Genomic DNA, 12,187 nt, shown 5'->3' with positions numbered 1-12,187 from the left:
TGAAGGGAAGGAAAAGAGGGAGGAGGGAAGTGTTGGGGTTGGACCGACGGGGAGAATGAGGAAATGAGAGGAGAGGAAGAGCGGAGGTCTGGGGTTATGGCAGGCGGTCTGCCCTCTAATCTGATCAACATGGCGTTGGGTGTGGCCTCCTGCTCGCTGTCGTTTCACACAGGAGAAAGAAAGAGGGAGCACACCAGATAAGAGGAGAAGGGAGTGTGAGAAGGTTAGGGATGAGTGAAGGACAAGAAAAGAGGTTTTGAATTTGAATAGAATGGCCCTTTAATGACTCAATGGATGACTGACACTGCGAGAAAGAGAGAGGTGTGTAAGTAACCAACGACGTAACTCATTGGTCTGTGTGTGTTTCTGCATGAATTCTTTCAAATGACTCAAGCCTAGAAGGAACACATTCCGGTTTCTCTTGTGTAGCTTGTTCTGTGAAGTTTCTATTTATTTTGAGGTCGAACATATGTTTTCTAAAGTTCTTAACATATTTAAAGGTCTTTAAATCTAATGGCAGTGTGTAAAACATTTTAAGTATTTTTGAGGTATAACTTTCTGAAGTGTTTTCTAAAGTTTTTAACATATTTAAAGTTGTTTAAATCCAAAGTTTAGAGTGTAAAAAAACTTTTTTTTTGTTTTTATGAACATAGAACAGGTGAGGACTGGGACATTACAGTATAGTCAATAATAATCAAACATTGATATGTGCATAAAAGACTTCAGGCACAGGACAAAATGTTAAGAGTCTAGATGGTTATAGCTATCCCATTTGTCCCAGTATTTATCCCCCTTCTCCTTTTGAAGAGTGAAAGTCATTTTCTCCATTGAGCAGATAGAGTTGGTTATGTAGGTAAGAAGGGCGATGGAGGGAGGGTTCCTCTGGAGCAGCATTTTGTAATAGTTTTCTTACTAGCAGGCATAATAATTTTCAAAAGGTATGTGTCACTTTTACTGAGACCTTTAGGAAGAATTCCCAGGTACAAAAAGGTAAAAGATAAATCAGAATTCAAGTTAAGAGACTAACTTCTTTCCAAAAAGGCTTAACATATGGACAAAACTTGGCAAATTTCTCTCTAGATTTAGGGACTTTTGGAGCTAGTGCTGCTAGCTACTTTCAGTGGAAAAGAGTTGGCAACACATGGGCTTGTTTTTTCAGCTGGATCATTTTTAAAAGTGTACTCTTGCTAGTTTCTCAAGATCACCCACCCTGCCTTTAAGTCGGAGGAACTGTACATTTCCCCATAAAAGTCTCTGTAACATCTGGAGAGTCACATTGACACCAGCTGTCATTTTGTGCAGCTCAGTGTCACCTCAGTGTGGATTACAAGCCTGATGTGGTGGATGTGGATCCCTGTGGTTGTCTGGGCTGCTTTCCAATGTTCTGCTGTACAAACTTACAAGGATACCTAGTTCATTTGAGCCGGAGACGCATCATGATGTTTGGAGCGATTAGAGCCGCAGTTTGGCATGACGACTGATTTTTAAAATCTGAGTTATTTGGCACCAGGTGCTGCTGGCAGTTGAACAGATGATCATGTAGCGTTTGAGTGTTCCGAACTTTAATCTACCGGAAGTCTGGAAAGAGACCTAATCCGCCGCTATGTTTGTTTTGATTTTGTGTTGCTAGCATCCGCTTATCTCGGATGTTTTTGAAGCTCAATATTTTCCAAACATTCAGAAGTATACTTAACATGGGGATGCCAGTTTTAAGCTGCAATTCATTCATTTTATGTTAAATCTTACTTGCCAGCAGATGTTCTTCCTTTGGTTTGTCTGTTGGTGATTGACAGAAGCGAACTGTACCATAACCAGACAGCCCAGTGATGAGTTACTTTTACTAACTAATACTACTACTACTACTACCTCAACGTATCAAGAGTTGTTTTTCTGTGATATGATTGAAACAAAGCCTCAGTCATGTCACATAAATCTAAACAATCTGTCAAAATATAGTTTTAAGTTAAAGTTGGCTTGTTGAATAAGGTTGAATAAGTAACGTCTTACCATTTTCATTAAATTTATAGGGGTGTACTGATACATCGATCTGGATCGATATATCGATTCAGTGATTAACAATCCAATATCATCGATGCAAAGTGAAAAATATCATCTTTTAAGATGCGCCTTTATTTTGAAAATCCCACTTTATATTTATTCTTTTTATTTAAAAGAATAGATTGTTTTTCATTTAAATGTCTGGTATAGCCCAGTAATAAAATTGTCAAGTCATATTTTAGTTGTTTTTTAATGAGTTGATATAAATGTAACTGATTGTGTTAAAGAGGCGTAATGATATCGTCTCATATCGATCACAGGCCCCTGAATTGAATCTAATTGAAGTCGTATCGTGGCAGATGTGATATCGGCAAATATCGTTTTGTTGTCCAAAGAATCTAAATAATATCATATCGTGATGAAACTTGTGATTTACACCCCTATAAATAGATACTACTACTACTGGATACTTTTTTTTAATTAATGCTCATTTTTGTGAGGATCAAAGTGTTCTACCAGGTTTTTATTTCTACTTGTATTTCTCAGGTGTCGGAATAATGACGTAAAGAGTAATTTTTCAAGTGTGGCCTGAGATCACATGACCATCTTGTAATGAGCTTTTAAGAAACTGTTAGAGGGTTTTTAAAAACCTCTGTTTTCAATGGCTGAAAACATCAGCTTGACCTTCATCTGCATTAGTGTGAACACACGTTGAGAAGCCTCGTCTGTGGGGTGTTAAAGGTGTCAGTTAACAGATGGAAAATATTACAAACAAGCAAATAAATCCATTCTGGGATGTGGTTGAAGATAGGAAATCGGTGTGATTTCTCCATCCATCCATAGTCATGCTGTTAATGGTTTAACCTACTTTGGCTGCTGGTGGTTATTGTGTATGTGACAATGACTCAGAGCACAAATGCTTTGTGTGTTTGTTGTGTTAGTGTCGCACTTTTTATTTAACATCGATGCCCTCCTGTCAAGTGGGGCGTGAAAAGCAGAAGCCTGTCTTTTAAACCCGCCTGCTGTCACACTCAATTACTGTCACTCAAACACACATATACATACACACACACTCGGCGTACGAACTTTGCTGCGTACAGTGCTCAGTCACGACTCCTAGCGTGGCTTCTCTATATCTAATTAGACTGTTATATAGGTGTGTGTGCATATGCATAAAGCAAATTTATCTGCCTGCATGTATTAGAGCTAGCTCTCTCCTCCCCGACAAACAGTTAGATAAGTGAGTGAGTGTGTGTGTGTGTCTGGATTAAGTCTGAGCTCTTGTCGTTGTCAGTAATGAAAAGTCAGCTGTAGAGAGCACAGCTCCTCAACTAAACCGCTGCATGTCTGTCTGTGTCTCTGCTGCAGCAGTGTACCAGAAACCACCTTCGACCTTCACGGAGACGTCCACAGTGGAGCTGCTCTGCCCACCAGCAAGGTAACACGCACACGCACACGCACACGCACACGCACACGCACACGCACACACTCACACTCACACTCATACGGATCATTTGAATTTATGTTATATCCTGTTCAGCGTTGGAACAGTTTGTTCTGGTGTAAACAGACATCTTATTACTCGCCAAAGGCAGTTTTAACAGTTATCCAAAATAGTAATGCACGGTGACACATATAGGGCTGAAAATAACAATTCAAAAACACAAAGAGATTTATATATAGTTATAAAAAAACGATAAAAGCAGCATGTCTTCACATATGTGTAGCAGGAACTAGACAATGTTTGGCATTTAGGTCTTCAGAAATTACTGAAACAATGATTTGATTATCAAAATTGCTGCTAATTGATCGTATCGATTAATTGACTAATTGTAACAGCTTTAGACATGTATATGAAAAAAACAGGGCTGTCAGAGTTGACACACTAATAACGCGTTAATTCAAATTTGTTTTAACGTCACTAATGTCTTTAATGCATTGAAGCAACTTGCGGTTTTTAGGTTGTAGTGGGCTCAGTTTTAAAGTTTCTGGTTAGAACCAGAAAACTGTAAAAACAGCATCTGTTGCATGTTGTGTTCGCTGCTTGCTACTAGTTCTGAGAGAGTATTTGAAGCCTCATAACACAGGAGTCATTACCTACACGTCTGTATGTTCTCAAATGTGGTTGAAGCTGCTTGACGCTTTGTGTTGTGTTGTGTTGTGTTTGCAGAGCTCAGGGAAGCTGGAGATGGAGAGAGGCATGGTCAAACCCATGATCAGAGGAGAGCAGCAGGACAGCAGGTCAGACACGCACTCTTCTCTTCTTCGTCCTCCATCTTTATCCTCTCTCTCTCCAGTCCTCTTCTCCTCTCTGTATTTAGTGTTATCTTGCCTTCCCATTGTGTTATTTTGTCTCATCAGGTCTCAGGACATTTCAGTAGACAGAACAGAGTTGACTCTGCCAGCCGGCATCGAGTTCAGAGACAACTGTAAGTATTTAGCGTGTCTCTTTCTGTTCTCTCTCCATTCCCCCTCTCTGTGTTGGTGAAACAGTCGATAGCTGGAAACTATTGAACCCTCTTTACAATGAATGCACTGAGCTGATTCTGCTGACCTAACTGCTCTAGTAGCAGTGGCAACTATGCAGTAAATATCTCAAAGTAAATATACGGTAAATGTTTCCTCTCACCCTGCTGACTCTCCAATGCAGAGTTTGGTATCGTGCCTTCTTACAGCTCTGTACAGGAAAGCCTGATGACTTCAGAAAGACATTATTCATTTTGAGACATTAATATGACTTCCATAAACAGATGGAGAGAAAATGAGCAACTTGTTTCAGCCTCTAGATTACATTTTACATTGTGTGTGTGTGCTGCCACTCGCATTTGGCAGGAAATCAGCTGGATTAGTTTAACGCCTAAAAGCTTTGTTTCCTGTAATTGCACCAAGATAACACAGTCAGTAGTTACCAGCCACGACAGCGCGTGGCTCTGTGTGTGTCATCATGGCTAAATGTGGTCCTGGAGACAGCTACTGTAGCGGGAACTACCATAAGAGTATGGAGGACAGAACCTGCCAAAATAAAAAATTAATTAATAAATAAATAAAGGACGCTATAAATAAATAAATATGCCATTAAAAGTAGCAAAAATTATGTTTAAAATAAATGTAGTCATTAATTAATCGATAAAATGTGATAAAAATTTATATTTCTGTCTTAATTTGCTTTTTTATTTATTTACTTTGTATTAATTCCCTTACTTATTTACTCTTCTGTTTAATTTCCACTTTTATTTTTTTATATATTTATTTTTATGAATGTATTTATTTTTGCATTTATTTTTAATTTTTAAATGTATGTTTATTTATTTTATATTTATTTTTAAATGTATGTATTAATCCATCCATCAAAAATAAGTGAATACATTTTAAAAATTATAAAAATAAATCCGTAAATAAATTAAAGTGGAAATAAACAGAAGAGTAAATCAATAAGGAATTTAATACAAGGGTAAATAAATAAAAAAGCAAATTAAAACTGAAATATCAATTTATGTCATATTTTATCAATTATTTAATATTGTTTTTGTTACTTTTAATGACATATTTATTTATATATTGAATTATTTATTTATTCATTCATATATTTTCGCAAAACTTTACAGGTGTGTAGTTGAGATCAAAATGAACGCCGAGTTTGAAGATGGGTGTTGCCGAGCAAGGTGGTAGGAAGTTGGGAAGACATGCAGCTCAAAGTGCTTTACATTTGAAAAAGAATAAAAACAGGAAACTACTAATTGAATCAAAAAGAATACAGGTAAAGATAAAGTGCTTAGCATTGGAGAGACAGTTATTTTTTTAATTATAAGATCAACTAATCAAAAGTAATTTAAAGGTCATTTAAAAATAGCATGTGGGAATACAAGTGGTGCTAGAAAAATAGATATATGTGCGAGTGGCCTAATTATCTGGTTTCCTGTGTGTGTGTCCATCCAGCTGAAGACACCTTCCTGTCAGCCATCATCAACTACACCAACAGCTCCACGGTCCACTTCAAACTCTCGCCCACTTACGTCCTGTACATGGCCTGCCGCTACGTCCTGTCGCCGACTTACCGGCCCGACATGTCGCCGTCTGAGAGGACGCACAAGGTCATCGCCATCGTCAACAAGATGGTGAGCATGATGGAGGGCGTCATCCAGGTCAGTAACACTTCTTTTCTAAACTCTTTTTTGTGTGTGTGCTGTCACATTTGAGCATAATCTCATTGATTCATTTGTGAATCATCTCAGTTTGTTCTGCTCCTTCATGATGTTGTTATTTATGTATTTCACACTCACTTGTGTTGAAATTTTTGAATTGTTTGATGCTTAATTCCCCCCATTTACTGTTCGCTTACAAACTACCCCTGTAGTTGTGTAAGGTGTGTATACGTGTTTGTATGTTTCTTGCAGCTTTTTCTCCACAGTTACCTCTGTTGAACCAGTCTGTGCTCTCGTCTTATGTTTGTCTACCTATCAGTGTTTAATGCTCGTGGTGTGAAGCCTGCTATGACGTAACATAGAGTATGCTAAACCTCCAGCTAGTGAAGAGCTATCGCCGATCATTAGAACTGGAATGGATACTGATGCTAATATGATAGCTGAGTTTTTAGGCAACAATTACATGAAACTTTCAGAACAGAATAAAACTTATAAAGTTGCATGAACACAAAATGTTATGTATGTTAAAAAAATGAAGCACAGGACTTTGTAGTTTGTAGATCGGAGGATTATGGAGGAAAAAAAACACTCGCACTCCTTAAGCTTAGGGCTTAATAAAATGCCATTTCTTCTTTTATTAGTGCCATTCACTTTTATTTGTTTAGCTGGAAGCTATTCATTGCCGTTGGTATGCAGTGACATTATTAAAGAAAACACACACACACCGAATGGAGTAAGACTTAATCTATTTCAGTCTGTGTGTAGCAGGATTTTATAGAGTTTCAGGGAAATATTTTTAGCTTCTGAGGAATATGGGGATGTTGAACCTTCCTGCTTCCAATAGGCTTATAATAGGCTTAAAAACGGGGTATTTTTGGATGTTGAGAACTTGGAGAACTAGGTCTTGAATAGTGGGATGATTGTGACCAGCTTTGCAGTGTGAGATGTTGGAGATAGACTCGTGCTTTTCCAGAGCTTTGCATCCTTAAATGTCTTAACTGCATTACTTTATTAATGTCTCCCTAAATGGATTACATGCAGTGTTTTTTTAAACATCAGTGTGTGATTATCTAATTGAGTGTTGAAACTTTGCATTATCACCAAGAACAAGGTCAACATTATCTGATAGTAACTTAAACTTAAATACTTTATTAGATTGTTTCCCCTTTATACTGAGACCACATTTCCACAAAGAGTGTGCTACTCGCCAGTTACTCAAAAACTGGAAGCTTTTAGGCAAATTTTCCCTCATAACATTCCTGTTTTGTGCTGTAATGCAATTCAACAGATTTTTCAGAATGTAATGAAGTGCAGAGCCTGATTTTATTTTTATTGTTGGTCCCATTTTGTGGTAATTATACATCTGTCTCAGAATGTATACTGGTAAAATGTTAATGACTTTAGTTTATTCAAGGATTAATTTCCCTTTTTATGCTTTTTTTAATGCACCCTGCTCACATTTATACACCTTCACACTCGTTCCATTCCTGTTTACACTTTGCTCATTTATTACCTTTTATTTCTAGCTGGTATACAGAACTGAAAAACTTTATAAGTCTCAAGAATAGACTCTAGACTAAACCTGTAAAATGTACCACAAAAGTAAAAAAACAATTAATATATAACAGCTTCTATTCCCTGTCGTAAAGGGCTGTCTGACAGTAAAGTAAAGCAATGAAAATATTCTAAATATAGTGTACACTTAAACTGATATTGATTTTTTAAAGTACCTCATACAAACCCTCTTCAAAACACCAAACTATCCCTTTAAGCGGACATTAAAGAGATCTCTTAAAAGCTTTAAAAATTCTCAAATGACCTTCAGTTATGTTCTTTAACTGATTCAAGATGTCTTCACATTGTAAACCATGACCATGTCTGTGTCAAAGTGTGTGTGTGTTACATGGCTGTGTCCATACTGTAGCTGTTGACGTGTTTTCTCTCTGTCCTGTGAACGTGTCCTCCTCCTCTTCCTCCTCCTCCTCCTCCTCTTCCTCCTCCTCCTTCTTCCATCCAGGAGATTCCTGAAGGGGATCAGGTAGGATAGCACAATAGCACACCATGATACGGCTGCTACAGACTCGTCTACCTCCCTCACTCCTCTTTCTTTCTCTCTCTCTTTCTCTCGGTGTGGGCGACATGGATAAAATATCTCAAGTTTGACAATGAATTGAATTATCATTCATGTTATTTAACATCTGTAACCCAGCCGGTAAATGTTGGGACTCAATTTTCTGCCTTTAAAGAAACTTAAACTTAAAAAAAAAAAATTGCATGCCTACTGAAAGGAATTGTATTTATTTACTTAGCAGTTCACAAAGGAAACAAATTGTAAGAAATATGAGAATACATTCTCAATACATTTCTGAAAATATGTCAGCCTTTTCTTTTCTCTGTGCCAGATGTGAAATGGGCCAAAAGGAAAGTTAAGAAATAAAGAGCGGTTGAATAAACGTGAATCTGTAAAATTAGTATTTAAACAGATGAAAAAGAAGTTGGTTTTTGAAATTCAATTGCATACATCTAGAGCTGAACCAATTAACTGATTGAATTCTTACAGTCATTAATTAAGCAACCAAATGTTCTTTGGTTCAAGCTTCTCAAATGTGAGGATTTCTTTCCTTTTCTCTGTTTTATATCATTATGAGGTGAATAACTTTGTGTTTTGAGCTGTTGATTGGAGAAAATAAGCAATTTAAAGATGTCACCTTGGGCTCTGGGAAATTGTGATAAACATTTTTTTTTTCTGTCATTTTGTAAAGTAATTGTTTGATCGATAAACCAAAAGAAATGATAAGTATATTAATTGATTGTAAAAAAATCGCAGCTCTACATGTACTGTTGAATACTTTACAAACTGCTTGATGGAAATGAAAATGTGCTCACTCTAATGTACTCTAAAGCAGTATATTCTTAAAAGCAGATATCAATTTTTAAAAGATAAATAAATAGAAATATATAAATGTGTTGAAATGGGGATTTTACAATTATATTCATAAGACAAATGATGTATAGAAAATATTTGTATATATTATTTAAACCATAAGTTGTTGTTGACAGATTTCTATTCTCTTTGTGTTTTTAAACATTTAGTCCTGGTGACCATTTGGACCAATTCAACCATTTGTTGCATTGTGCACATTTATTTCGGATATTTTGCAGCAGTACTTGAAGGCAGCATAAATTTTTTTTTTTTTTTTTTTTTTTATGGTCGCAAGGAAATAGTTGTTTTTGTATAGTTGCAATCTGTCATAATGTCTGAGGTTCCTTTGAAGGCAAACCAGATACCCTGTTAACGATTTAAAATGTGAAATCATGTCGCCCAACCTCATCACCCTCTTGGCTTCTTTCTTTGAATCTCTCTCTCTTAATTCTTTCTTTACTGCTCTCTGTCTGCTTTTTTTTGACCAGCCCTTCATTGTTGCTGCTGCTTCTTTTTCTCCATTCTAACAGAAATGTAAAATAAAGCCATAATAATGCGTCCTCCCACAGCTGGAAAACTAAGCAACAACAGCAACATCAACCCAACTAATTCCATTCAGCTTCCCGGACCTGCCTGGTACTAAAACAAAAAAACAAAAAAAACAGAACGAAACCAAAGCAACCACTCTTTTCCACCATTGCTCCATCTTTAATTCTGGCATCCACCTTGTGTGACATCACGTCTTGCTTCTCCTACTCGACAGTGTGGATGAGAGACGAGTCGCGTCCCTCCGACCTCCTCCACCTCCTCTGCTTCATTTGTCTGTTTGGAAGTTCATTTAACATGTTCGACCATCCGTCTGTGTTTTCAGTGTTTCCTAAATGTTTTATTGTCACGTTTCGTTTTGGATGCACTTGGCTCCATCTCTCATTCTCTGGCTGTTCTGAATGAAGGGGTTTTGTTTTGTTTGATTTGTATTATGTTTTTTTCAAGGCGGGGATAGATGAGTGCAAGGGAGCGAGCTTCGCACATCCCTCCCTCTCTGAGTGGCGGGGATATTAACCAATCAGCTCCTCACACACTGAGCTCCGTCCTCCCTCTTCATCTCAGGACCAGAAAACAAACTGTCCTTTAGACTGTAGACTGACATATGGAGCGTTGTTAAAAGTCTAATATCATCAGCTCGGTGTTGGCCATTTGAGATAATTATGTCATTAATTATTCTCCGATATCATTATCCTGGCTTAGTGTGTTGCTGCTGCAAGCTACTGGATCACGTAACTGCATGAGGCTCTAATTACATTTATGCGGCAATGTGCAGCTACAGAGTTACAAAAGGCCCAACATGTGTCTTCAACTGCTTTTTTATTATCCTTTAAAATGTTTTATTTTGATAGGCTAAGGGTATACTTACTAAAACATTCTGGGAAATACACTTTTCAGGAGTTAAATGAGCGAGTTAGATGAGATGATCAATACCAATGTCAATGTCTGTATGACAAATACGTAGCTGGAGTCAGCAGTTAATCTTTGCTTAGCATGAAAACTGGAAACTGCTAGCCTGGCTCTGTCCAAGCGTTGCAAAATCCGCCCAGAATCACTTATTAACACGTCAGATTTTGTTTGTTTAATCCAGGAAATCACTGCTCCCGGCCAAGAAATAGTTCCACACCTAACCCTCCCATAAATCTACAAATTGTCATTAGTAAACAAATGAGATGTAAGGGCTTTTGTCCATATAGTGTCTTTTTCTGGCAGAAAAGCGCCTGCAGCCATCGTTGTATGACAGCCTAGCATCGCCCCTTTGCTTTTTACTGTCTATTTCGGTCTTTTTGGTCTTCGTTATGATAGTCTGTCTGTCTGACATATAAAGCTCAGGATAGACGGGCACAGCCAAAACAAGATTCCCCTACATTTTCTACAGTTACGTCACCAGCGCTTTTCTGAAAAGTTCCGAAATTTTCAACTCGGAAATGCTTGGACACACAAAACGGCAGAGGACTCAGAAAAATTAAGTTGAATGCAGCGCTTTTTGTCAAGGCGGCTGCATAGACTCTCTACTCATTGGGAACAATTAAAAAAAGATGCTGGTGCTCAGGAAAAAACTCTAACTAAAAAATTTGAGTATGCAAATGTGAAACATTTAGTTTCCTTTGGAGAGAGCCAGGCCAGCAGCTGTTTCCCCCTGTTTCCAATCTCTAAGCTAAGTTAACATGAGACATGAGAATGGTATCAGTCATTTCATCACACTCATGGCAAGAAAGTCAAGTGTGGAGTGAGTAACCTTAGAGCTTAATATCGATCTTAACAATAGATAGATGTTTTAAAATCAATGTTAAATGGCTTAACAGTTAACAGTTGACCACAAAAATGTCCCTTTATGTCATTCTGATCTATTGGAAATGAATGGACTTCTAGTCACTTGTTGATCCTGTTGCTCTCAGTGTGAATGCATGTGGTCCATAGTGTAAGTCTACAGTCTAAACACACCAAAAAAAAAGAAATCTAGTTAGTGGAGGAGGCTGGTGTCTGGTGACCTGGTAAATGGAGTTGGTGTCTGGGAGGGAAAAGGAGTGGTCACTAATGTCTCTCATGAAGTCATACAGGAAAATCTTTGAGAGCTCAAATACAAATGGTAAAGAAATAAAGACCTCTCATTGAGTGTCTTCTTGTGACAGTGATGACCACTCTTCCTCTCGACACCGGTTTGGCTTAGAGGGAGGGGTGGGCGGGGCATGAGTCTATCCCTGAAGTAACAACTGCTCCTTCTGGCTGCCACTCAAACAGAAAACCCCTCTCCTACCTTCTTTTTAACTCTTCAGCCTTTCTCCTTCGTCCTGCTGCTCTAACAACTTCCTCCCTATGTTTTTTTGGTTGGTACGTTACAGAAGCAGAAGAACATCGCAGGAGCGCTGGCTTTCTGGATGGCCAACGCTTCAGAGCTGCTCAACTTCATCAAGCAGGACCGAGACCTGAGTCGCGTCACGCTGGACGCCCAGGACATCCTCGCCCATCTGGTCCAGATGGCTTTCAAGTCAGTCTGTGTGTGTGGTTGTGTAGTTGTGGGAGTGGATGTTGGGTGGGAATCTGGAATATCATGGATGATGTATTACTGACGGTAATC

At 38.0% G+C, this 12,187-nt stretch overlaps 1 protein-coding gene across 19 annotated transcripts in view; it reads left to right on the top strand.

Annotated features, from left to right (window-relative positions):
- The window catches only part of afdna (afadin, adherens junction formation factor a), a 102,480-nt gene that overhangs the window by 45,088 nt on the left and 45,205 nt on the right, over positions 1 to 12,187 (top strand). For 14 of the 19 annotated variants that reach the window (XM_074614702.1, XM_074614701.1, XM_074614706.1 and 11 more), the window contains 6 exons: positions 3,367 to 3,436; positions 4,169 to 4,239; positions 4,360 to 4,427; positions 5,935 to 6,140; positions 8,158 to 8,178; positions 11,952 to 12,097. In XM_074614702.1, coding sequence (XP_074470803.1) covers positions 3,367 to 3,436; positions 4,169 to 4,239; positions 4,360 to 4,427; positions 5,935 to 6,140; positions 8,158 to 8,178; positions 11,952 to 12,097 — 582 coding nt within the window. The remainder of the gene's footprint in view (positions 1 to 3,366; positions 3,437 to 4,168; positions 4,240 to 4,359; positions 4,428 to 5,934; positions 6,141 to 8,157; positions 8,179 to 11,951; positions 12,098 to 12,187) is intronic. The other 5 variants (XM_074614716.1, XM_074614715.1, XM_074614707.1 and 2 more) reach the window with 1 other exon arrangement.

This window comes from Sebastes fasciatus, chromosome 18 (genome assembly GCF_043250625.1).
Source record: "Sebastes fasciatus isolate fSebFas1 chromosome 18, fSebFas1.pri, whole genome shotgun sequence".
NCBI lineage: Eukaryota > Metazoa > Chordata > Actinopteri > Perciformes > Sebastidae > Sebastes > Sebastes fasciatus.
The sequence above is the reverse complement of the archived record's forward strand: the minus strand, read 5'-3'. Positions and strand labels throughout refer to the sequence as shown.